This window comes from Carica papaya, chromosome 8 (assembly GCF_054855325.1).
Source record: "Carica papaya isolate Zhongbai chromosome 8, ASM5485532v1, whole genome shotgun sequence".
Classification (NCBI taxonomy): Eukaryota; Viridiplantae; Streptophyta; class Magnoliopsida; order Brassicales; family Caricaceae; genus Carica; species Carica papaya.
In genome coordinates, this window is record NC_142316.1 from 3,603,786 (window position 1) to 3,629,221 (window position 25,436).

The window sequence follows — 25,436 nt, forward strand, 5'->3', positions numbered from 1 at the left end:
TAATAATTCATGCATTGCTTTATGAGGGGAAAAGTAGGATTAAGAGCCACGTATTTAACATTACATCATACGTAACTACCAAAATTGCAGGGAAGTGAGTATTCCTTAAACTCTGGGTTAAGGATAATCCATGGGAAGTTCTTCAAGCGAAATTGGGAGGCTGCAAAAGTAATTAAATGGCATCGTATAACTGTTACTTCTTACAAATCATGAGTTACAAATCTAATTATTTGAAGTAGTTAGTGAAAATAACATTCTCAAAATTTTCATGATAATTTCCCACAAATTTAGAGAGAGAACTTTGAGAAACGACTGGTGAAAAAGCTGAAGGAACTGCAGAAACACATGTACTACTTTCATTACAGGGTTTATCATTTGAATAAACTTGACTTGTGGTCTTCAAGCAACACTTATTCAAACATGAAACCCCATAATTAACTCTCTGATTCTATTAAAAAGTTAATGCCTTTGAGGTCTTAGATATTTACAGATGCACTATATCCCAATGATATTAACAGCAGTAACTTGCCTCTTATGGCTTTTGGCTTTCCCATATATTCAAATCCAAAAAATCAATATTAATGGTCCCTGAATTGATCATTCTTGACTCTATCTTGGACTCAGTTGTAGTTATGATTGTGATACAAGAAAAGGTTACATAATATTTCACTGATATAACAGAGTTTTTGTCAGTAGCATTCCTTGAAAATAAGCAACAGTCTAAATTCAAAAGCATCGGCTTCCAATCACCAGATTGATCATGTATAATCCCTTAACCACATCTACATAATTAATTGTCCCCTCAACAATCAATGCATCATTTACAATAAATCGGCAATAACTATCTTTGACATCAGACAGCACGATGAAATTTCTGAAGCCAAAGCTTGGGTAAGATGCATTAAACCAACTAGAACCTGCATACAGTACATTGGACAAACAGCAAAAAATTAATTTGTTGATGATGAACGCACTTTGTTGACGATAAATATAACAAAAGAGTTTAATGAAAGCTAACCTTTCTCCTCATTACCGTTTCCATGAAGTTGATCCTTAACGCAGAGAATATACTCTGCTGCATATATTTTCCATCCTGGAAGGCATCTGTTGTGGTCATGTAAAGATAGAAAAAGAGAGAGATTGGACTCCACTTGCATAATTTCCTCCGAGATAAAGCCGCAACTTCCTGCATTTTCAATAGAAAGAGATAAGAAGCAAGCTAACAATAATAATACATAAAATTAAAAGACAAAAGGTGGCACGTACCAGTCACACCCACCGGCAGAAAAAACATCCAGAGTCCAATTTGTACACATCTAACTCTAAAAAGTTTTCAATTCCCAATGAAAATTTACAACTGTCAGGGACTGTTTTTATAGACAAACATTCTCCTTTAGCTTCCCACTTTTGAACAAAAATCTCAACCCCAAAAACAAAGCAATCATTGATAAGATAGTCTTTAGAAGGATCAATGAATGTACTAAGTGGAAGTAGCCGAGGAAAATCATACTCTCTTTTTAGAGCATGAGAAAGCCGAGCTTTTTCACCTTCGATTCAAAAGGCTTGTCAAACCTAAGAGACTCAAGGAAAGGTTGAGAATAAGAATTGAAGGGTAAGATATAAGACACCTTGAATCGTCAAGAAATTGTCCCTGAGATGATCATATACAAAAAACTTAACATTCACTATGATTCCAGAAGTGGGTGGGTCTACCATCAGCAAATAGAGGGACATGTGATCATTCCCAGATCTTTTGCGATCTCCATTTGGGTAAAGTGATAACCTCCTGAAAATAAACAAAAAGAACAAGTATAAAGCTTTTTCTTCCAAGTAATGGTATAGAGAAACAATTGAATAATATAAGCCTACCATTTGTAATCATTAGCTTCGAACTCACTGGTTTCGTAGTTATCAGTACCATTAGTTGCTGAAAATTTTTTCGAGAGTAAAGAGAATGATTCGACTCTGAATATGTAGTGCTCTGGTGCTGAATCCCTCACTGGTCCTGAAACTTCTATCAATAGCATTAAGAACGTTGAGATTCTATATAAATTAAAGGATGAATTGATTACATTACCATCTTCTGCAATTACCAGATTCAGATGTGGAGTTGTGGCTATTCTGAGCATTACCTGATTCAGTTGTGGGAATTTGGGTATTCTGAGCATTACCCATGGCAGATAGTTCTTAGTTTGGCAACTGCTACTAGTTTTCCTGATATAAATACATTTGTCACGCAATGGGAATGACTAATGCTTTAACCTTCTAACTGTCTGCAGCATTTTCTATAAATCCACACTTATTCAAATTCAAAAATTCATCAAACCCAAAAATCTAATTCCTTAAAATTAGATGGAGCCTTTGAGCTCTTCCATAAAAATCATACTGTTATCATCATTAATTTAATTACGAACTTTTGACCTCCACAGCGGTTTCCAAAACCTTGTAATAGCAGTAAATTGTTTCCATGGCTTTTGGATTTCCTATATATCCAAGTCCCAAAGCAACAATAACAGAAACCATGTTGAATATGTACTTTAATGATGGAGCTATTTGAGAGCAGATGAATAGCACATGCACTTGGTGATTCTAGATTTATTGAAATTCCTCTCCATCTCAAGTATAGTAGATTTCAAGAGCTCAATCCTTCATAAATTTATCTGTCAGTGCTGACAAGAAATATAACATAAAAATTAATGAAGGCTCACAGAGCTTATACTCTGCATTATATTCCCCACCCTCAAAAGGAATTTGGAACAGTTGTCTAAAGCTAGAAAGAGAGATAAGAGAGTTGTCTCTACTAATTTAATCTCCTCAGGGATAAAGCTGCAATGTCCTTCATTTTCAATAGAAAGAGAGAACCAACAAAACAACGATCATTATGCCCACACTTTAAAAGTAAATTATAAATTTAAAATTTAGAATGTTACTATACCTGTGTTTTCGAAAAAGAATTTTAATTGTGTCCATCATGCATTATGGGGGGAGTCCAGCCTCATTGGCACTCTGTTTTCATGTTTTCGGTGTTGGGAGTCTGGCCTTATTGGCAACTTGTGTCTATTCATAATATAGTTGGATGATCATATGTTGTGCTCTCCATAATAATGATAAAATTTTGGCTCATTGTAAAATGTAGCAATGTGAATCTGTTTCTCTGAATTAACAGACATATATTTGAAAATGTAAGATGTATGTATACTTTGAATTAAGAAAATGTTAATGCTACATGTGTATAGTATTCTACATGAAAATAGAATGGTATGATGTTATAGTACACTGTTTACTGAGACTCTGAATCTCACTCTGCTTATCATTATTTCAGTACAGAGGATACCACTGAGGAATAGTGGATAGCACAGGAAGGAATATTTTGACATTAGGCTCTGAAAGTAAACAAAATTTGAAGTTACTGTTAATTATTTTAGAGCCTCGTAATGATCGTACATAATTGTAAATACTCAAATGATGTAAAATGCTGTTGTGTTTTGTATAATTAATAACATTTTGATGTTCATGAGTATAGAAGTTGTCTGATTAAAGGAATTCATTTATGTATGTCAAAGAAGCATGCAATTGATCTTTTTACAGAGGCCAGAATGTTAAGATCAAAGCCCTCAAAAGTACCTTTTGGTCAAAACATGAAATTGTCAAAGAATAAAGGAGAAATGCTAAAAGATCCTATGACTTACATGAGGCTATTACGAAAGCTGATGTACCTGACTCTTCCAAGACCTACCTTGTCGTATTCAGTCTAACAACTAAGTCAGTAAATGGAGAAACCGAGGGACAGACATATGCAAACAGCTTACAAGATACTCAGGTATACAGAAGGAAGTGTAAGACAAGGTCTATGTAACAGCCCCGAAAATTCATAATGAAATGTATATTAAAAATATCAAATGCGGAAGCGAAGTCAAAATTTGAATAACATCCCTTACACTAAAACCAAAAACGTGCTCACAAAATATAAAAGATCAAACTACCTAAAGGAGAAACTTGAAAGTAAAAGCTACGAATGTGACTATGAAGTCTTTAGGCGTCCCCTTCGTCGTCCTCCTGCGGAACCGGCTCGGGAACGATGTCCTCTTGATCTGAAATGATTAAATAAGGAATGAGCTACACTAGCCCAGTAAAGACATCACGATATCTCACCGTCACGGAGGTAAAGGTGGGTAGAAAATACAAAAAGACCAATGGAGCATAATTTACAACAAATCCTTTTATCGATAATAAAACCTTTACCATTCACTTATCTCGGTGAAATTTATAAAACAATATACGAAAGCAATAACATCATCATCATCATGAAACCATATATATAAACTGTATAACATAATACCTATTAAGCTTTTCGTAATTCAATCGTTACACAACATAGTTTCCTCATTTACCAGCCCACTAGTATCCATGGGGATCCATAGAGGTCCCGTTACCCGTTAACCCTTAACACTTGAAATCATACTCCAGGGCCGTCCCCATACCCCGTCCGATATGGGCGCCAAACCATAGACCTCATTACCCCGTCCGGTATGAGGGTGAAACGGGTCGTCCCCATACCCCGTCCGGTATGGGCGCCAAAACACATAAGATCTCCATACCCCGTCCGGTATGAGAAACCATAATCCCGGTAGGGTTCCCTACGGACCCGGTCCGTCCACCATCTCCCAGGATATCTAGTCAAGCTGACCACATTATACAATTACCCATTTACATAATCTATCATTCTCTTTTCCCTCAGTCAGCATCATCAATCCACATACAAACAAGCAAAACAGTAATTTATGCCAAACAGACAATATACAGCATCAATATACCAGTCATTCAATCCATAATTAATAAAACAGTACAATATGCACACGAAACTATAAAATGAAAACATCGAACCTCATGCTACATTTAAAACTGTAAAACAGGCCAAATAACAGTTAACCGACAAACACACTAGACTCGGGCTCCATTAGCGACCTTAAGCAATTTCACACATTCGTTGATTCATGAAATACCGTTTTATTATTTCTTGAACTTTAAAACTGTGATAGGAAATAGGGTGAGGGGTCCTTACTCGTTTCGGGGTCCGAACACGGCTTCACAGTGCGCTTGCAGGCTGTCCCTAATTTTCCCTGAATTTTTCCCGGGGAACTGAAACGCACTACTGGTACCTGCACGTGTTCCAAAAAATCCCAAATTAGGCCCAGGACCCCTTTCGGTCAATATCGCAACTCCGGCACGGCGGCTCCGCCGTGCTCCGGCGGCGGCGGTTCGCCTCGGGTTGGCCGTTTTCGGCCGTTTCTGACCAAATTCGGCCACACTCGCATTGGTTTCTGCGATAAAACAACCCTACGGCCCTCGGGGGGCCGAAAATTTACGGAAAACCGAAGCTTACCGGCGGCGGTGCTCTCGGGTGCGGCGGCTCTCCGGTGAGGTTCGTGTTTTGGTGATTCGACTCCGATCAACCTGTAGAGAAAAGAATGGTGATCACGGTGGTATAAAAATTGCATTAAACAGAGGCCGGGAAGGGCCTCATCGGAGGCAAAAATCAAGGAGGGGCGCGGCGGCGCCGCTGGCTTTCGGCCGTGTTTTCCGGCCGTTTGGACGGGATTTTGGCTCCGATTTGGCCACTGGGGAAATCAGCGTGGAAAAACGAGTCGTGAGTATGAAATTTACCTCGATCGGCGGTCGGAAATCCCTCCGGTGCGGCGGCGGGTGGCGGCGGCCGGCTTCTGGTTCGTCTTCTCCGGCGAGGGCAGGCGGCTAGGGTTTGGGGTCTGGTGTGGGGGTCTTATTTATACCCTTTTGCCTTTTGATCTCAGCCGTCTATTTTGATTTAATCTGGGCCGTCCGTTTTTGATTAAATCTGGGCCGTTCGTGCGATTAAATCTGAGCCGTCCGTAGGCGCGATTGATCTGGGCCGTCTGATCGCGCGCACGCGGATCGCCAACGTGGCCTGTCCCCGGTCGACGTGGTTTTGCCACGTGGCAGGTCCTGGTTGGCCAGGCCTGCTGACTAGGTCTGCTGACGTGGCACGCACATTTTTTTTTTTTTTTTTTTTTCAATTTCTCCGGGCGCTACAGTCTATTTCATTCATATTTGAAAAACAGAGCATACTTGGATAATGATTGGGCAAGCCATCAAGACACCCGAAAATTAATAACAGAATACTGTGTTTTTCTTGTTCAATCATTGATCTCTAGAAATCCAAAAAACAATCAACTGTTGCCCAATCTTTTGCAGAGGATACATATAAAGATGTGGCAACAACAAGACTGAAAAAACAACGTTGAAATATATTGAAATAACAATGTTGAAATATCTGTTGGCAGATTTGAAGTGAAGTATGATGAAACTACAACTTTGTATTATGACAACAATGTTGCACTGCACATTGCAGCCAACCCAATTTATCATGAAAGAACAAAGTAAATAGAACTAAATTGTCACCTTATCAGAGGACAGACCATGGAAGAAGCAGTGAACAAGTGACAGATGCATTGACCAAGGCTTTGATTACAACATCACCTAAAGAACACCTACCCAAGATGGAAGTAAGAAATCTATACTCTCTATCTTGCAGGCAGATGTTGAAGACTGAGACATGAAGAGGTAGAGAAAAAGGATGGACATGAGAGACCACAAGAGTGGAAGTGTGTATCTCACATATGTATGTATATTTATGTAGTCAGTGTCTTTTGTAATGAACTGATTGCATGTACATATGCAGCTGGTGCACACAAATCTCACCACCATTTAATTAGGAAAATTATTTCATTTGTAAAGGTATTGACAGAAAAGAAATTGGGAGGCAACGATTAAGGTTTTGCTCTATCTTTGTGCGCTTCGTTCAGGAAAGGGTTGATCTTGCTCTTTCTTAAATTTCTTGCTGACATCTATGCATAGAAATTTTACAGACAAGCACTAAATTCCAATGCTATTAACAGCAGAAGCTTGCTTTTACGGCGTAGGCTTTCCTTATATTCAAACCCCAAAAAACAATACTAATGGTTCCTGGATTGATAGTCATTCTTGTTTCTGTCTTAGATTCAGTTGAACTTCTGAATTGATACAAGAAAAAGTTATATAATATTTCAATGATATAACAGAGTTTAAGTCACTAGCATTCCTTGAAAATAAGCAACAGACCGAATTCAAAGACATCACCTTCCAATCACAAGATTTTCCATGAACAATCCTTAACCACAAATACACATCTAATTGTCCCCTCAAAAAGTAATGTATAACAAATAAATCGCTTGGAACAACCTTTGGCAGCAGATAGCATGATGAATTCGTGGAAGCCAAAGCGTATATTAGAGGCATTAAACCAAGTAGAACCTGCAAACAATACATTGAATAAACAGCATAAAGAATAGCAGATTTCAGGAGCTTCACTCCTTAAGAATAATGATGAATGCAATTTGTAAATAATTAATATAACAAAAGAATTTAATGACAGCTCACATTTTCGGTAATGATGCTCTTGAGTTTCCCTAGCTCGGCAATGAGTACCCTCTCTTCCATCGGAAGGGAATCTCTTTTGTTTCCTTTCACTCCTCTCCTTTAGCCCGTCTTCCGTTAGTGGCGGGGACTGTCAGGATAACTGCTAATACGAGAGTTCCCACCAATACAGCTACCTCGCTTATGGATTTCTGCTTCGGTAGCTTGCTTAGTTCTTCCAAGGATCTTTCTTTTTGCGCTGCCTCTGCTACTTCTGCTACAGTTTCGGAAACTAACTTAGAAGCCTGCTCACTCGTACTACTTCCTGCGCTATTTTGAATGGTCTTTTTGAGTGCTTCTTTTGCATGAAGCAGGCATTCTGTATGATTGCTTTTTGATTATCTGTCATTTTCTAGAGTACAAAAAATTGATCCTTAAGGCAGAGAGTAAACTCTGCAAAAATTCTCCATCCTGGAAGAAATTTGTAGTTGTCATGTAACGCTAGAAAGAGAGACAGAGAATTTCTTCTGAGATTAAGCTGCGACTTCCTGCATTTTCAATAGAATGGTAGATAAGAAGCAAATTAACAATCATCAAATCTAAAGTTAAAAGACAAAAGGTGGCACATACCAGTTACACCCTCCAGCAGAAAAAACATCAGAAACCAATCCGTCACCTAAATCTGAAAACTTAATTCTCCAATAAAATTTACAATTGTCAGGGACTGTTTTATATAGACATTTTCTCCTTTAGCTTCCCCTTTTTTAACAAAAACCTCAACCCCAAAAACACAGCAATTATTGATAAGACAGCCATTTGAAGGATCGGTGAATGTACTAAGTGGAAGTAGCTGCGGAAAACCACTCTCTCTTTGTAGTGCATGAAAACGCTGAACTCTACCAACTATAATTTAAAAGACTGGTCAAACCTCAGACACTATTATGGAAGTGTTCAGAATAACAGTTGATGGGTAAGATATAAGATACATTTAATTGTAATATCTTATCTCGAAAATTGGTCCAGAATAATTTTTTTTATTTATAAAAATTATATAAATAATTAATGTAATTTTATTTCAATCTCATCTTATTAAATTTTGAGGAAAAAATAGATTAGAAACAAAATTGAAAACAATTTTGGAAAAAGGGACGAAATTTTGAATATGGGGTGTGTTTTTAAAAGAAAAATTGAAAACATAGAGCTAAACTGCAAAAAAAAAAAAATGTTTGATCACGTGGGACAGCCCAGTCAGCAACTCGAGCAAACCAGAGCATACCGTGTGGCAGGGAGGCTGACATCGGCTCTATGCGGGAGGCCATACGGGCGATCCGCATGCCTAGACAATCCGATGGCCTAGATCGCATCTCAAGCACACGAATGGCCCAGATGCATTCCTTCTTTAAACATGATTGGACAGACGAGATTGATCGCGATGGACGATCCAGATTCATCCACGCAATCAACCTAAACGGAAAATCATTGAACAACTCTCCTCGCTCCATGTGTCCCCGAACGGACGGCCCAAATCGACACAGAATGAATATTTAAACATCGCATCACAAGAGAACTTAACCCTAGCTGCCCAACCCTCGCCGGAGAAGGAGGCCGATCCCCGACAGCCGCCGCCGCACAGGAGCTACCACCGCCACACAAGAGCTACCACTGACCGCCAAAAAGTTAAAATTTTCTCCTCTACGCTGGGAATTCAATTCTGAGCCTCCCTATGGCAATATTGGAGCAAAAAAAACGGCGGGTGAGGCAGAAATCGCAAGCAAAATTCGGCAGAGCCGTTGCGGCCAAAACCCTAAACCCTCTCCGATGACCCCCTTCTCGTTTTCTGTTTTACACAATTTTTCGATCACTGTGTTCACCATTCTTTTCTGTGCAGCTTAGCTGAAGAAGAAACCCCAGTCGCGAAGGAGAACCGACGGAATTGCCGCACCAGGAAACCCCTTCTGCCGGTAGGTTCTTTTTTTTTTTATTTTCTGGCCAACCAAGGCCTTATAATGTGTTTTCTGTAAGAATACGTGTAAAACCGGTCAGAACCCTAAAATTAGGCGGAAAGAGTTTTCAACACCGATTTTGGGTTTTGTATGATATTTTTATGTACATGACGAGTATTTTGATTTCCGCAAAAAAAAATTAGGAAACCCATGACCCGTTAGGAGACGTAATAGATAGTACGACGTTTCAAAATACCGATTCGGATAAAAATATCTTACTGTATTCCCTGTTACGGTAAATCGAGACTTAATAATCAATAATGCTGTACTTGTGAAAAATTAGAAAAAAGCTAAAAATAATTACAGGTACTAGTAAAGCCGAAATCGTTCAGTTTATATTTGTCCTAGTTTGTTTGTGTTGCCTATTCATTTTCGCTATGTGCCTTAATTATTATTTTTAATTATTTTCTCGTTTATTGATTGTCTAATCATTACTTTCTTGATCCTATTAACTGATTGAAAATAAAGATTCTGAGTACGTTTCTTAACTATTAAGGTATAAAATTGTATTGTTTGCATAAATATCGTTTAATTATTTTATAAATATAAAATGAGATATTGGTATGCGCTTAGTGGTTATTTTGTTGATGAGGATTTTTATATGAAAAGCTTACCGGGTATCTTAGGAAATGACGAACGGCTCCAGTACATAAAGAACCATACCATGAACGTTATCTCAGTCGGACGAGACTGTGAAGTTCCATATCAAAAGAGTTTAGGAGATGTGATTAACCCTCATACCGGACGGAATATCAAGGTGATTGAATATTTGGTACCCATTACCAGACGGAGTATCGAGACGATGGAATGTTTGGCGCCCATTACCGGATAAGGTATGGGGACGACCGGTTAATTGATAAATCTAAATATTGGGTTTATGTGTGGAGGCACATCCCTATGGACCCTCAAGGGTACCAGTAAATATGTAAAAAAATAAATTATCATTTTTTATTCACTTATGCATGAAATTAAAAAATTATATGGATATTAGTTTTCATAAATTTATTTTTAGAAAACTACTAACAGTAAATATAAAATAAACGATTTTCTTCATGATAAATGAATTTACTTAAATTAAGAACTTCATTAGTTGTTTTTGTGATTTTTACCAATCTTCGATTTTTCATATTAGTAATTAGTGTGATATTTTTATTAAAATAGTATAACACATTCTTCTATTAATAGTCTTTTTTGGAATAATTACTAGTCAGAAATATTTTTTAATGTCAAAAATACTAATTACTTTTGTAACGCCAAATGTTCTATGGGTACAAGCTAATTAATGCCAAAAACTTTATTTTTTTTATTTTGGGCTGCGAAAGTTATTTGTTTCGATCTCTATTCTTTTACCCGTAATAGGTATTGGTATTTATCCGAATTTCCTTCTCTCACTATCAAGTGACAAGGTTGAAACTATTCTATCTAATTATTTTAATAGATAGTTTTCTTTTCATTGAATTGTAACCAAACATGCTTGCCATTTGTGAGAACCTTTTGAATCAAGGAGTGAAAAGATTAAGATTCAAATCCCGATCAGTAAGAAAGTTATGAATAGTTTACCTCTTGAATTCCTTCAAGAGCTAGTGGAAGTTAACTCCTAAGACATCTGTTTAATTGTTTTAAATCATTTATTTACTTATCTTTACAATCTGCTATAGTAGAGATCTGCTATAGTAGAGACATTCTCGTAATTCTGTTGGGTATTCTAATTTATTGTGTAAAAAATGTAAACCGTAATATTATTGCTTACTTCCACATTTAAAAATACACAGTCATTTACTTTGAATTTCGGGTCTTTACATTAATGGTCAAGAAATTGTCCCTAAACTGATCATAGACAAAAAAACTTAACTTTCGCTATGATTTCAGAAGTGGGATACAACCATCACCAAATAGAGGGATATGTGATCATTCCCACATCTTTTTAGGTCTCCTTTTGGGTAGAGTGATAGCATCCTGCAAATAAACAAAAGGGCCATATGTACAAGACCTTTTCTTTTAAGTAACTGAATAGAGAAACATTGAAGAATATAAGCCTACCATTGATAGTCACTAGCTTCGAACTCACGGGTTTTATAGTTATCAGTACCATTAGGTGCTGAAAGTTTTTTAGAGTACAGAGAATGATTCAACTCTGAATATGTAGTGTTCTGGTGCTGAATCCCTCACTGATCTTGAAACTTTTGCATAAATTAAAGCATGAACCGAGGCTTTTAACCAGTATGCATAAGCTGAAATATTAACATATGGACATGTAAAAAATGGTATAGAAATCCAAAAAGGGGGAAAAAAAACATTAAGATATAAGTGCAAAATTACATTATCATCTTCTTCAGTAATTACCTGATTCGGATGTGGGAATTTGGGTATTCTGAGCATTACCAATGGCAGATAGTTCTTAGTTTGGCAACTGCAACTAGTTGGTCTCCATATAAATACATTTTTCACACATTGAGAACGACTCATGCTTTAACCTTCTAAGTGTCTGCAGTATTCTCTATAAATCCACACTTATTCGAATTCAAAAATTCATCAGACCCAATATTAGAATTCCTTAAAATCAGATTGAACCTTTGAGGTCTTCCATAAAAATCATACTGTTATCACCAAAATTCATTTCTTATGAACTTTTGACCTCCACAGCCGTTTCCAAAACCTTGTACTACCAGTAAATTGTTCCCATGGCTTTTGGATTTCCTATATATATATCCAGGTCCCAAAGCAATGCTAACAGAACCCATGTTTAGTGTGTAAGCTTAATGACGGGGCTATTTGAGAGCAAATGAATAGCACATGCACTGGGTGATTCCAGATTTATTGAAATTTCTCTCGATGTTAAATATGTAGATTTCAAGAATTTCACTCAAAAGTAAATGACTCATGACTTATTGTAAATAAATGACTGATTGATTGAATATAATAAAACCTGTAAAACTTAGCTGAAATGATACTGATGATACAAATTTTACAGAGATATCATGGCCAAAAACTAAGTAAATCATCTACCAAGAATCCACTAAACTAAAACACACTGCAAAAGTCTAAAAGATATGTAATAATCTACACAACTATACCCATTTTGCAGACCCATCTACCATTTCTATATAAATATGTATTTATATTTCACCTTCTACTTCTTTTTCTCTGCTGCTTCTCCTTTCCTCCACCGCTTTCCCTACCTCGCTTCCCTAAGGTTTCTGCATTCGTCGTCTCTGCTTCCTTCTTAGGTGGCCTCCCTACATTCCTTTTCGACGGACTCCCTTCTTCCTTCCCCTTCTTTTTCTCTCCATTGCTTCTCAAAACCCTTTCCTTCCCTTTCTCTTTCTTCCCATTATTATTATTATTACTATTATTACCAGTGTTCTTTTTCTGCTCTCCACCCCCTTTATTATTCCCCCCTTTCTTTGTCGTCTGATCTGCAGGCGAATTCTTCTTTATCCTCTTCAAGAAATCCACCACACTTTTCTTTTTATCCGACCCCATCAAAGCCTCTGTTTTTTTCTTCTCTGTTTTGGGACTCTCCTGTTTTGAACCTGAGTTGGTGGTGCTCTGTTTCTTGTTAGGATTTGCAGTAACAGTGTTCTTACTGCTGCTGCTTCTTCTCGAGCTTCTTGTCCCAGTTACAGGTTTCTCTTTCTCTTTCAAACTCAAGTCAGCAGCTTGTAGCTTTTTACCAGACGCTGGTTTCCCCTCATCACTTTGTTGCTGGTCACCCTTTGAACCAAACCCAGAAGACGACGAGGGTTTTGTTGAAATCGAACTCCTTTTACGACAAACAATTAGAGGAGCAGAAGATTGTTGTCTAGCAAGCAATGAATCCGATCTCTCAAGCTCAGGTTTGAGTTGAGCTGTAATGGGTGATGATGGAGCTGGTGCAGCTGAAAAAGATTCAGACTTTTGGGTTTCCTTCTTCATTTGATTTGAGACCAGGGTTCGAAGTTCGTGAGCAGTGATGGATTCAAGGGAAGGTTTGGGAAAAAAAACGATGGCATTGTTGAAGAGAAGCAAAAGATCTTTGTAGAAAGAAAGGGTGCATGAGGAATAACAACCTTGCTCTATCTTCGCTTGTATGGACTCAATATCCACATGCTGTCTCACCAGGGTCTTGTAGTTCTTGGATTCCTGCATACAAATACTCAAACCATCTCAAGATTTCATCTTTACTAACAATTTAAAAATCTAAAATCATTTATCTGTGCAATTCAAACCACCTATACTGAAAAGGCAAATGGGTTATCCTCTTGTGAGATGCCAACCCATTAGGGTCATATAGATATAGTAGTTATCTTAGTGACACAAAACAAAAGGATAGAATCAGAGATCCATTTGATTTTATAATGTCCAAAAAACTTGGCCACTTCCAACATTTCATATGGGCTAAAAATTAAACACCAAAAGGACTCAGCCATTAGCCCAATGGTCAAATCAAGTTGAGCAACAATAAAGTCATGGGCTTTAACCATCCAATTCAATCAAGAAGAAAGATCCAGCAGCCATAGACCGGATTGGATCAAGCCCAAACCGGCAAAAACTGAAACTGATCCGATCCGGACCGGTTCAAGAATCAAAGTTCTCCTTTTTATGAAGAGGAAAAAGAGAATGAAAAAATTTAACAAAAGGCTCAAAATTTTTCATTTAAAAATAAATAAAAGTATCAACTTTCAATTCAGAAAGAAAAACAAGAATGAAATAACATCTGTTTTTAAAAAAAATTAATTTTTTTCGCCGTTGGAAAAATGATATCTATTGGTGTGTGTATATATATATATATATATATATATAAGACGATAAGAAGACAAGAAGCGGACAGAATGCTACAGTAGGTTTTTTGTGGGGTCCATCGGCCAGATAAAACCCGCATGCACGCCACGTGTCTATGATTAATTTTCTATTATTATATACAAAATAGGTTATTTTTTTAGTTTCAATGTAAATTGCACTACTCAGGATTCGAACTTCCGACCTAACAGAGACATATGATTAATATATTATTTTTTTAGGAAAATAAATTACTTTTTTTATTTCACTCAACTATTACGATGAAATTAGAATTATTTCCCCATTTATTTACCATTTAAAAAAAATAATATTAACTTATTGGATAATTTATACCAAATATATTGTTTATCAAATTTTATAATATAAAATTTATAAAATGGTAACACAAAAAAAAAAAAGAAAAACTATATTTAATAAAACAAAATTAATTTTTAGGTTAAAATATTGTTTATTTCATAAATAAAATTAAAATAAATAAGGGGAAAAAAATTTCTATAAAGGCAAAAAAAAAGTAATAAAGGCCAAAAAATATGACAAGTGGCGTCAAATAAATGGACGGACTGAGTTGTTTGTCAACCTTGACCCAATTGAATTCCCTTGATTAGATTCTAATCAAATTTTTTTAAATTCATAATAATATTAATTAATTTTTAAGTTCATTGATTAAAAATAATAATAATTTTTTAAAATATATATATTGTTTTTAATTTCTTATTTTTTATTTACCGACGGGGAAATTTTTTAAAAAATATATATATTTTTTATTAAAAAGAAAATCGTATACCTGGCTTGGAAGCCGGCGTTCAAAAAATGAAGCGTGAGGATTTGCTCGAATCATCTCCAAGAACCCAATCAACGGTTCTGATTTAACTGGGCCCCCTCTGATCCCGTGATCATCACCGAACAATTCCTTTCTCCTCCTCCCTTTCCTCTTCCTCTTCCTCCCCATACTCGCCGAGCTCCCACTCACCTGAGTCACCGAGTCACCCAACTCTTCCGACTGACTCACCCCCGAGTTTCTATTACACGAGTCCTCCCCCGTCCCCACCGCCTCGTTCTCCTCCGTCTTCACAACCGGACCCTGCTTCCCTAAACCTTCCCTCTCCGGACCTCTTTCGTTGCCTCCCGCGCTTATATCCCCGGTTTTCGGATCCGATCCGGTTGAGTTTGACTCGTTCACCGACCTGTTTTCCGGGTCGGACTCCTCACCCGACTTCTTACCGGCAGGTTTCTCCGTCTCAGGTTGTTCTTCCCCGTTTCCTGATCTCTCGGCTTTGGACTCGTTTCCCAGATCTGGTTTCTTCTCATGGCTGCCGCTCTCCTGTTTCAAGCTTTGTTCTCTCTCTTCCTCCAATCTTTTCACCTTCAACTGCAAAGACCTGAAACGAAGAAAAAACAAATCTCTCAGATCCATCCACCCTTTTTTTTAAATTACGTTACATAATTCCTCGTGATTATTTATACTCGTACAGGATGGAGACGTCGTATTGCTGAACCTCACGTCTGAGCTCAGCAACCCGAACCTTCCTCAGCTCCTCCAGCCATGGGATGTTCTCCACTTTGTCACCTTCCTTGTTCTCAACATCCTCTTCGTCGTCGTCTTCGAGTATAGTACCCTGCTGCGTGAATCTACGCTTGAGGTCCCGGTACTTCTGCTTGCAGGTTTGAGCGGTAGTCAGGAGATGGGGGAGAGAGGTTCTTGTCTGGATTTCCATGGCGACGGAATCCCAGTTCTTGAAACCGTGACGCTTGACGGCGCATGCCAGTAGAAGCTCCTCCCACGTACCCCATATCTGGGTCGGGTGGTGACTGTTTCGGGTCCCGTTGGTTTCCTTTACCATGGATAGTTCTGTTTCTGGGTTCACCATCGTCCCTCCATTTTTGTTCAAAAGCCACCTTAGGGTTTACTTTTTAGTTATTGTTCCATCTCATGGGTAGACGTGAGAGAAATTTTACCTACTCTTTTGCTGTCTCTGTGTGTAATATATACATATATATATATATATATATAAATCTACAGAAACGGAGAGGCAGGCCCGATCTCGAGCACGCAACCGGTTTTGCTCGACCCGTTTTCTTTTTCGTTCGAGTTTTAGACCTTTTCCCCCCCTGTGTCAAATTACTCTATTACCCCTGTATACTAAGCGAATTTCCAAACAGCTGCCCCTCGTTTAAACGCTGCGAATAGGAGCGCGGTGGGTGAATTTACAGAATTGCCCAGAGGAAGGTTGTCGTTATCTTGGGGTTAGTTGGTGAGGGTTAGGTTTAGGTTGTAGACCCGATTTGAATTTTCAAAACGGTTACCCGCTTGTTTTTTGGGTCATATGGGCCTGGGCCTGGGCTACTTGGAGAACTAATTTTCTTGTTTTTATCCTAATTAATTAATTTTTAATGTTAATTAAACATGTTTTTCTATTAATTAATTCCCCGCGCAATAGGTTTAGTTTAATTTTTTTTTATTAAAAAAAAAAATTAATAAATTCCTCTCAAATTCAAATAACTTCAAACTCGAACTTGAAAACGGTTCACTTGATTCACACCTCTTTACATTATTTAGTTCTCAATCCGAGCCTAAAAAAAAGACGAAAAATAATATACGACCTACTTAATAATGTATATGCAAATTGTGTTGTGCATGGGCCATGCATGAAGATAACCTTCACTTTCTCAGATTTGGTGGTTTTGTAAGTCTTGAGATTTCTTTCTTCAATATCTTGTTTGGTTGATTTGTTGGGGGTATAAATAATGTAGAAAAGCCTCTTTTACTTTTATCTTAAGATGTTCTAAAATGACTATACATACATACATAGGAAGTGAAATAAGGCTTTTAAAAAGAACCCAAACCAAACGGCCCCCTATTCTTCAATATAATATAATATATATATATACATACACGAAAATACTTGTACAATTTGTACGTAAGATTACATAAAGTTAAACTTATTTTTTTAACAAATAATTATGTCCACAACATAAACTAATTATTATAATATACTAAAAAATAATAGATTATACAAAATTCGATAAAAATAATGAAAATATGTTATTAAACTAATAAGAATTTTTTTAGATTCTTTTAATTTTTTTAAAATACCATGTAAATATTTTTTTTTTTGTAATGAAAAAACATTATAATAAGAGAAAATGTTATATAATTTTAATGACTTAGTACTAGACCTTATACCTTAATTAATTCAATAAATAATAATTATAATAAACAAGAAAAAACCATTTTCATGGGATGTTGACTTCCTCTTCTTTTTCTCACCTTATCCAAAATCAAACTCATTATCATGAGGCTAAAATTACAAGTTATCCACCTACTTTTTTAAATATATATATATATATATATAATTCTTATATATTTATTATTTTTATTTGCAATGGGGTCTCAATCACCCTCTTAAACTTGTAGTTGTCACGTCTTAATTATGTTTTTTTTTTCTTCTTTCTTAAAAAGTATATAAATATCAAAGTTTTTTCGTTAATCAATATGTAATTAGATTTATTAATATACCATACTTAACTTAATTTAATAGTTGTAATCGCATTAATATATATTAGTGAAGCTTAATGATATTTATTCATTTAAAAGAAGTGATGTTCAATTTTTAATTAATTAATAGCTGTTTAATAGCATGCGATTAACTAACACATACACGTGGCAATATAAAAAATTATATAACTAATAGAAATATTTTGAATACCTCCAAATTACAACTTGTCAAATGGTTGGTAGTTCCATTAAAACTCCCTTAAGTTTTCAAGATCAGGGTGCTCAATAGTTGGATCAAAGATTCAAACTCCTCCTTCAAATGAGAAATAAACATACTTTATCGTGAAAGATAAAAGAATAATTCGTTCTATATTTTTTGCGAAGAATAATCAATCTGTATTCATAGCACAGCTTCTTCGTTCATCGTGGTTGACGACGGACTGGTCCAAATGGTTTACTGAAATTGACAGAACCCTCATTCACAGTAAAGGGTTGGTCAGTGGCAACAGACCTTTAGTTTGAGTTCCTTGAAGCTTTGAGGCTGCAATTCTGTCACGCTCATTCATATAAAGAAAGAAACTTGGTATATACACAGTCACTACACAAGAAACATTCACTAATGAGGTGAAACTCCGAGTCTTGGGTTCTTGTACAAAACAACCACGCTTGAAGAAATGCAACATACAGCTTGGCACGACACATACCGCTAAAATGTTAACCAACATAAGGAACTCCTTGACATGATACAAGGGGGCTACATGAAGGAAGTCACGAATTTTGTTCCTTTTACGCCTCCAGAGATAGGTCATTAATTGTTAATCAATTTACATGTAACCACAATTTGAGAGCAATACTTAACCAGCAAACAGAGAAGATGACCCAGATTAGTCAATTGATCCATCCGGACAAAGAATTTTGTTTCTTGGACAGGAATCTGTCACCTGAAATAACCATGGCATAGAGCTTTTGCACAAACAGTTTCTCTGGCAATAATCAGCACCTTTTCCAGTCTCCACCCTTGGTTCTTTCAAAAATACGTGGTTGCTTCCGAGAAAATGTTATGTTCCAGTCTGGATATTTCAGCACATAGTCCCATATCCTGAGAATACAGAAAATAAAACAATAACTCGCTATCTCTAAATACTAATTATTGATATGAAATGTGCCCTGCAATTCTTCACCAAGTACAGAAGGACGCCATAATTACCACATGCCACAACAAATGCAAAAAAGTATCCAGGATGTTTTCTCCATGTATCATCTCTCAACACTCAATTCCAAACTTCAGAAAAAATAAAATTTCTTCCTTATTCTAAATCACTGAATATTTCACTATAATAATTCAAACAAAATTGATGAGTTAAAAAGTTCTAGGATATTTGGTCCACATGCAGAGATGATAAACTTCACTGCAAGGAGGCATTAAATACTACTAGAAGAAGAGAACTAACCCACTGGATACAGCATAATTGACATTTGTTCAATAGCTTTCCTGTCATGTACAGTGTGAAATCAAACAACTTGAGTAACATCAAAAAACTTAAACCTTTATTCTCTTCGGGCTTTGATGTCGAGCTTCATAAATGTATTATCCTTCTCACATGTCAATGCTAATGAATGTTACCTACCATATTGTTGCCCAAGGGCAAAATCACTACCTTTTCAAAATAATTTGATTTTTGCAACATGATGCAAATGAGCCAAAACTAGAAAATACCGTCTCTTTTTTTCTTTTTTTTGAAATAATAGAAAATACCGTCTCATATTATCCACAAAATCTGGACCCTCAGCTAAAGGTGAAGTAGAACACTGATGGAGGATTTCTGCATCAGAAAGACACTGAATTGAGAAGGCAATACGCTTCAGGCGTAAGGTCCTGCATCAACCAAAAGGAATGCAAAGTATTTTAATAGAGTAAATAACTAAATGGGTTGCTATTTATTCTTACAAGGAGAATATATGCGTGTGTACATATATATATGCAATACGAAAAGCTGAAAAAAATGTATATAGGTTAGTCTTCATAGATCTAACCATACTTTAGTATCCTATCGCTGCTTTTTAAGTCCTTTAACATACACCTAAAAATAAAATAAAAGAGAAAACAGCATCCAGCATAAAGCATAAACAACAGATCAGAGTCTACCAGCAACAGGGAGCAATAATGAACATATCAGTCTGGGTATCATATGTCTCCAGTAACTTGCCATGCCAAGTAATATCTTCATATGATGCAGAAACCCTAAGTCTCCTGACAATTTCATCAGGACATCTTGAAGTTCTGTCGAAACTGGCTGGAAATCCTAATCCAGTGGAAGTTTCTACCTATAAGGTCACAGAGAATTAGGAAAAATGATCAACTACATCAAAAGTTCCAGAAATGAAAAGCACTCTAATAAATAAGATATGAAACATTTCATCAACAATAATAAGGACACCATGTTTATATGTTGAATGATAAATATCATAAATTATTCTTTGAAAAGAAGAGTTCCCACCTATTGAGAAATTGTAGAACACTTTGGAAGTTCGACTATCATTTGATATAGCAAATGAGCCAAACACTTAGCATTAATCAGATACAAGTTTCATTTAAGTATTTGTTTCCTTCCTTCAAATATAATGCATACTTGTATCATAATACACTTCACATTAGCTTTGCTTTCTCAAGTTGGTTGTATAGTTTTGGCTCACTCTTGCACTTTCTTGTTTTCTCTTTAATCCACTTCTTCAAGGAGAAAAATCACAGGTGGCTTCATGGATCTAATCATATTGCTTGAGTCGTATAAAATTCATTATGTACTCTCTTTTTCTTTCTTTTACTTAAAATCTGTGGGGGTATGTTGTGTGATAATTTACACCACATGGGTTCCAGTCCAGCAGTCAAAATTACGAGTGAGTCCATGGCTTCAGTGACTGTGAAGGCAAAGGAATAAGTCTATAAGGAATAGGATTCCAAATAGCAGGCTCATGCCCAAAACTTACTATGATAAAGGCTAAAAACCCTTTTCATGCCACAGACTTGAAGTTAAGGCTATCTAAGCAAATATAAGGTGGATATAAGAATTATCCATACAAGATCATTTGCATTTCCCTTAATGATGCTCATCTTCATGCTGTGCCATGAGACTGTTATTTTTCCCGTCTATGAATAAATCAAGGTAAAGAAACATTGATTCTCTAAATGCTTAAGAAAACAGGTTTTAACTTAATACTGCAAACTTCTACATTGGAGAGTCAGTTTTACTTCTTGCCCTATGCAAATTCTTTATATATTGCATTGTACAAAAAGAAGTTCCCTTAATGCTTGAAGACATGTTGCATGAAAGAAAAAGGCTGGATAAACATGCTGCAACTCTTGTGTACAAAGTTTATCTCAGTGTACCCCAGCAGAGAAAATACATTTAGATCAAAGTCCAGTCCTCATTCATTTCTTACCATGTCCTTTTCTTAATTACTAGCATATCCTTTATATGAAGAAATATGATACCAATTTTCATGTTTGAATCACTATTAACGTTAATTCTTTGGAAATTGATTTCCACTTCCTATTTATTCAAGTAGGAAACAAAAATCAAACCAAAGGAATTAAAAATAGTTACTGAAGCGATTTAGACATGAAAAGAACTACAATAACTTGTACCTATCAAGGTTAAACTGTTAATAAATTAAAAGAATATGATAGAAATTAAATGAAACAGATTGTTAAAGAAATAGAGAATTAGATAGAGTTCAAGCTAACCATGAACCCGTGAAAAATGGGGTATGCATTTCCCTGAGAGTCCCACTTGGTGTTATGCCCAAGAACAAAGAGGGTCTTAATGTGGAAGTTTTCTGGTCTCTTCTGCAAACTTTCGATAATTTTGGTACACAGAGGAAAGGAATAACCATCTGGTTTTGAAATGCGTTCTGACCCAGTGGTTGAATGAGCATGCTGCATACAAAGGTCAATATATCGAACTTTAATCATTCTGCCTCTGAGCGGGTAATTACATCTTTGAAAATTCAATAAGTAGGTAGGATCCTTGGCCAGACTTTAGAAGCAATGTCTTCAAAGCCACCAATCAAATGCACCTGCATTTTCATATTTATTCACATATAGGCATGTAAAATACTTAAAAGTAAATTAGAGAAACTATCAACAAGAAGCAGAAGGAATACATCTAAGTCAGCATCAGAAGTGTCATCAACAATTAGTGATAGCATCTGGGTAAGGCCAAAATCCACAACTTTGGGGGAATCCAAATGTGCTACAGAAGTCCTGAATTCCAAAAGCAAAACATATTAGAATAGAAGTTCCTCGTGATTTTCTTTCCCATTTCCTATTAAACCAAAAGTCTTACATTCCAGTTAGTTGGTTCCGGATGACTAGGCCCACACAGGTTGTTGCTTCATCAGTGCCGACAAACTTCTCGTCCATGGAACAATGAAGGATAAAACTTTTGAGTATTTGCACATAATAAGTCAATAAAGAGGAGATAACATAAATAGAACCATCAGAACTACTATAAATCCAAAACTCATATTCAGTTGACCAGGAGCTATCACGCACCAGCACTTTACAGGTGAACAGGAGAAGTGATTTCACAACCTAATATTCAATTAATCCAGCAGCAAAACTAATTTTGCCCTTTAATTTAATTGGGGTTGAAAGCAAGCACTTCCATGACTGCTCTAGTATCCGTTTAAGCAAGGATATATCTCCAGTGGTCATGTCAAAACTGGAGAAGAAGTAGTTGATATTTTCAAAGAACTCCTAGGTGGTCATAGGATTGATTATATTTCTTCAAGTTGGACATAGTAAACATCAATGCTCCAACTTAAGGGGAGTGTTGGGAATATAGTAAGATTGAATACATGGAAGGTCAATGCATTTATAGACATTCATGTATTTTCCTTATTATCGGAAGGACAACTAGGAAATGTGCCAATAGGTCAACCATACTTTTATATAAATATATATCCATTTCCTCCTAATGATACATTCATAGAAGTATTTTCTCCAAATCAACAAAGTTAATATACAATTTCTTCAAACTATACAGTTCTATCTTTGCAATGGTATGAAAAGTCCAGACTGTTAACAATGATTTCAAGTTTCAAGATATCAGTGCTTGTTAAGAAATGTGAATTGACCTTTTTCACTTGTGTAAAAGAACCAATGCAAACAAAACCTTTTATATAAAAGTGCTTTTGCATGCAATAATGCCTCGACTAATGATTGTGATGCACAAAAGAGGTGATTCTCACATCATGAAACTACCTAGCCTAGAAGATCAGGCAACAACTTATGCATGTTCATTTTGAGGAAATTTTCAGAAATAATGCAAGCACATTCCAGAAAGACCAGAAATTGTCAACAACAAAATAGCACCCATTATGAAGGGTGCAAATTTTGGTCATGAAAGTGAATCGAAACAATTTAACAGACTATAATAGTAAAAATAATCCAATCATGTCCAGGATAATTCAATAGTTTCAAATAGGAATCCAAAATTACCAACAAACTACACCTTCACTACTGTGTAAACCAAAAGGATGCTGTATTTTTACATTATAGAAAAACTTACATACATCCACAAGCCCAGGGTGAACAGTTGCATATTCTCGCTGAAAGATGTAAACATATTTACTCTTTGTTAATCCCTCAGAACCATATTCTCTGGAAGAAACTTTCCTCTCCTGAATAGACTTGAACGATTGAGAAACAGATTCCAAGATGGGGTGCTTCATTAAATCAAGCAGCAGATTACTTCCCTGCTAACAGAAACATTTAAAAATGTGTAGCTATTTACTATGAAAAGAATATAATTTAGGCAATCAGTTATTCTACACTACAAGTAAAACAAGTGGGTAAAAAAGAGCACCAATCTCGGCAGCCCAAAAATTCAACTCCCTAGTTTATCTTATCACATAAACAGTTATTTCATCCAGAAGCAAAAAATATACTCACTTTTTTACTTGTTAACGAGACTTCAGTAAGGTCACAAGTTCTCTGATATAACTAGCATGGCCCAAACAGAATCGATAATAAGGGAAAGGAATCCATAGTGCTTGAGAATTCCCAAAAGATTATTTGATGGCCATTAAAATATCTAGAAAGCCATTTATAATGAGAGGGATAAAGTGTTCGAAAGATCAACTCTTTTGAGCCTTTTCGGGTATTGGTTGAACTGGCTTAAAGAGGATAAGTCCGCAGAATATGACATAAGTTACAGTTTTAAGAATGCAACTGAATGAGCTCATATTTAACAAATTAATTTCTATCAGGTGCAACCCATCAATGGATTTCGGATCGATCTTCAATTCTTTCCTTCTTCCCACATTTTATAAGCAAACAAACGCCGAGCAATTTGAACAAATACCAGAAAACTCGGGAGAGAGATAATACCTGAGACGATGATGAGGAAGATGAGTTAGCAAAATTAAACGAATCCCCACCGACAAAAATCATACTTCTCTCTATGTAATGGCAATTATGGGCGTCTGAAAATTCAGGGAGTGGAAAAAGCGAAGCGAACTGTGTAACTCGAAGACGAAGGCACTGGTTTTTAAGGAAGAAAGCCATGGCCTTTGTCCTTTCTTATTTTATTTTATTTTATTTTAACATTTGGTCCTTGAAGTTTACTAAATTTTCAAATAGGTCTTTCAACTTTTAAAATTCTTAAAATAAGATAACTTCTTATTTAATTTTTAATTTAGCCCTTTTTAAATAAAAGAACATGTCAGCGTAAACAAAATACATCTTAATCTTCATTTTCCTTACCTATAATTTTGTCTTTCTTATAATCTTCACTAGAAATTTGACATAAAACAAAGAGATTAATTATTTTATATTTATTAGTTTTATTGTGTACTTTTAAATTTTTAATAAAATTAAAATCTAAGTGGATCTTAAATTTGGATAGTAACAAATAGATTTATCTCAAATATACATTTTTAAAATCACAATTGAACCTCAATGTATAAGATCTCTATTCTCAAAAGTCGTAAACAAAATAAAAATTAGAGAATCACCTTCTCAAGATTTCGATTAAACATGCTTTGTGTAAAATATAATCAATGAAATATTATATGTTCATTGGAGCTTTCACGAATTCTTAAAATTCTATTTCAAGATATTCATATAACATTTATTTTTTTTAAAACTTATATCAACTATGCCTTAAACAAATCAAAATATAATTAAGTTCAGTAAGAACAAGAATTGGTATCCTAAAGCTTGTAAACTTAGAGAGAAGGGGTATCTCCTTTCTCGTCCTAAAAGTACATGGAATTGTTGTAATGATTGGTTGTTTAGATTATGGTGTGTATGATCTCGAGTTGACAACGGCTAACAACAACGTCAAGCTTATGAAGTTGCTCGTAGAGACTTCCAATAAATCCATTATTGTCATTGAGGATGTCCCTTGTCACTTCACCTTACTAGTCAAAAGTAAAGGAAATTAAACCAATAAAATTATGAAGGAAAATAAGAAACTTGACTAGGAAATGAAGAATGGTTAAGCATATAGAGGTCTCTTGTTGTTGGTTTGAATTATTCAAGGTGCTTGCAAAGAATTATTTGAATGTTGATTCTCATAAACTACATGAAAAAATTAACAGTTGCTGGAGAAAACTGAATGACAGTCGCATATATGTAGAGAATTTAATGTTAAAATTTAATGATAAAGATGAGGAGACATATTTGAAGATGTTGATCAAGTTCTTAAGAATAAAAATAAGGA

The 25,436-nt window shown here is 35.8% G+C and overlaps 3 protein-coding genes across 7 annotated transcripts; all 3 read right to left on the bottom strand.

Moving 5' to 3' along the window:
• Positions 1-269: 269 nt before the first annotated feature.
• Positions 270-2,895, bottom strand: LOC148240380 (uncharacterized). Its single transcript, XM_088209740.1, has 5 exons — positions 1,870-2,895; positions 1,584-1,786; positions 1,273-1,547; positions 1,019-1,229; positions 270-917 (listed from the first exon to the last, which is right to left on the bottom strand). Exons 1-5 carry the CDS (start codon positions 2,166-2,168, stop codon positions 727-729), a joined length of 1,179 nt encoding a protein of 392 aa, XP_088065866.1. The 5' UTR covers positions 2,169-2,895; the 3' UTR covers positions 270-726.
• Positions 2,896-12,319: 9,424 nt separating this feature from the next.
• LOC110806980 (DNA-binding bromodomain-containing protein) lies at positions 12,320-16,209 on the bottom strand. Its single transcript, XM_022031996.2, has 3 exons — positions 15,684-16,209; positions 14,998-15,592; positions 12,320-13,556 (listed from the first exon to the last, which is right to left on the bottom strand). The coding sequence occupies exons 1-3, from the start codon at positions 16,079-16,081 to the stop codon at positions 12,558-12,560; spliced, it is 1,992 nt and encodes a 663-aa protein (XP_021887688.1). The 5' UTR covers positions 16,082-16,209; the 3' UTR covers positions 12,320-12,557.
• Positions 16,210-18,308: 2,099 nt separating this feature from the next.
• LOC110806976 (protein N-terminal asparagine amidohydrolase family protein) lies at positions 18,309-24,254 on the bottom strand. 5 transcript variants are annotated; one of them, XM_088209605.1, is made up of 10 exons: positions 24,101-24,254; positions 23,284-23,469; positions 22,053-22,117; positions 21,871-21,970; positions 21,745-21,783; positions 21,452-21,643; positions 19,856-20,034; positions 19,466-19,585; positions 19,161-19,201; positions 18,309-18,808 (listed from the first exon to the last, which is right to left on the bottom strand). In XM_088209605.1, exons 1-10 carry the CDS (start codon positions 24,161-24,163, stop codon positions 18,789-18,791), a joined length of 1,005 nt encoding a protein of 334 aa, XP_088065731.1. In that variant the 5' UTR covers positions 24,164-24,254; the 3' UTR covers positions 18,309-18,788. The 5 variants fall into 5 exon arrangements, 4 of the variants coding, with proteins under 4 accessions (XP_088065731.1, XP_088065729.1, XP_088065728.1 ...); XM_088209603.1 differs by lacking the exon at positions 19,161-19,201 and having other exon boundaries at positions 23,284-23,466; XM_088209602.1 differs by lacking the exon at positions 19,161-19,201.
• Between the last annotated feature and the right edge of the window lie 1,182 nt (positions 24,255-25,436).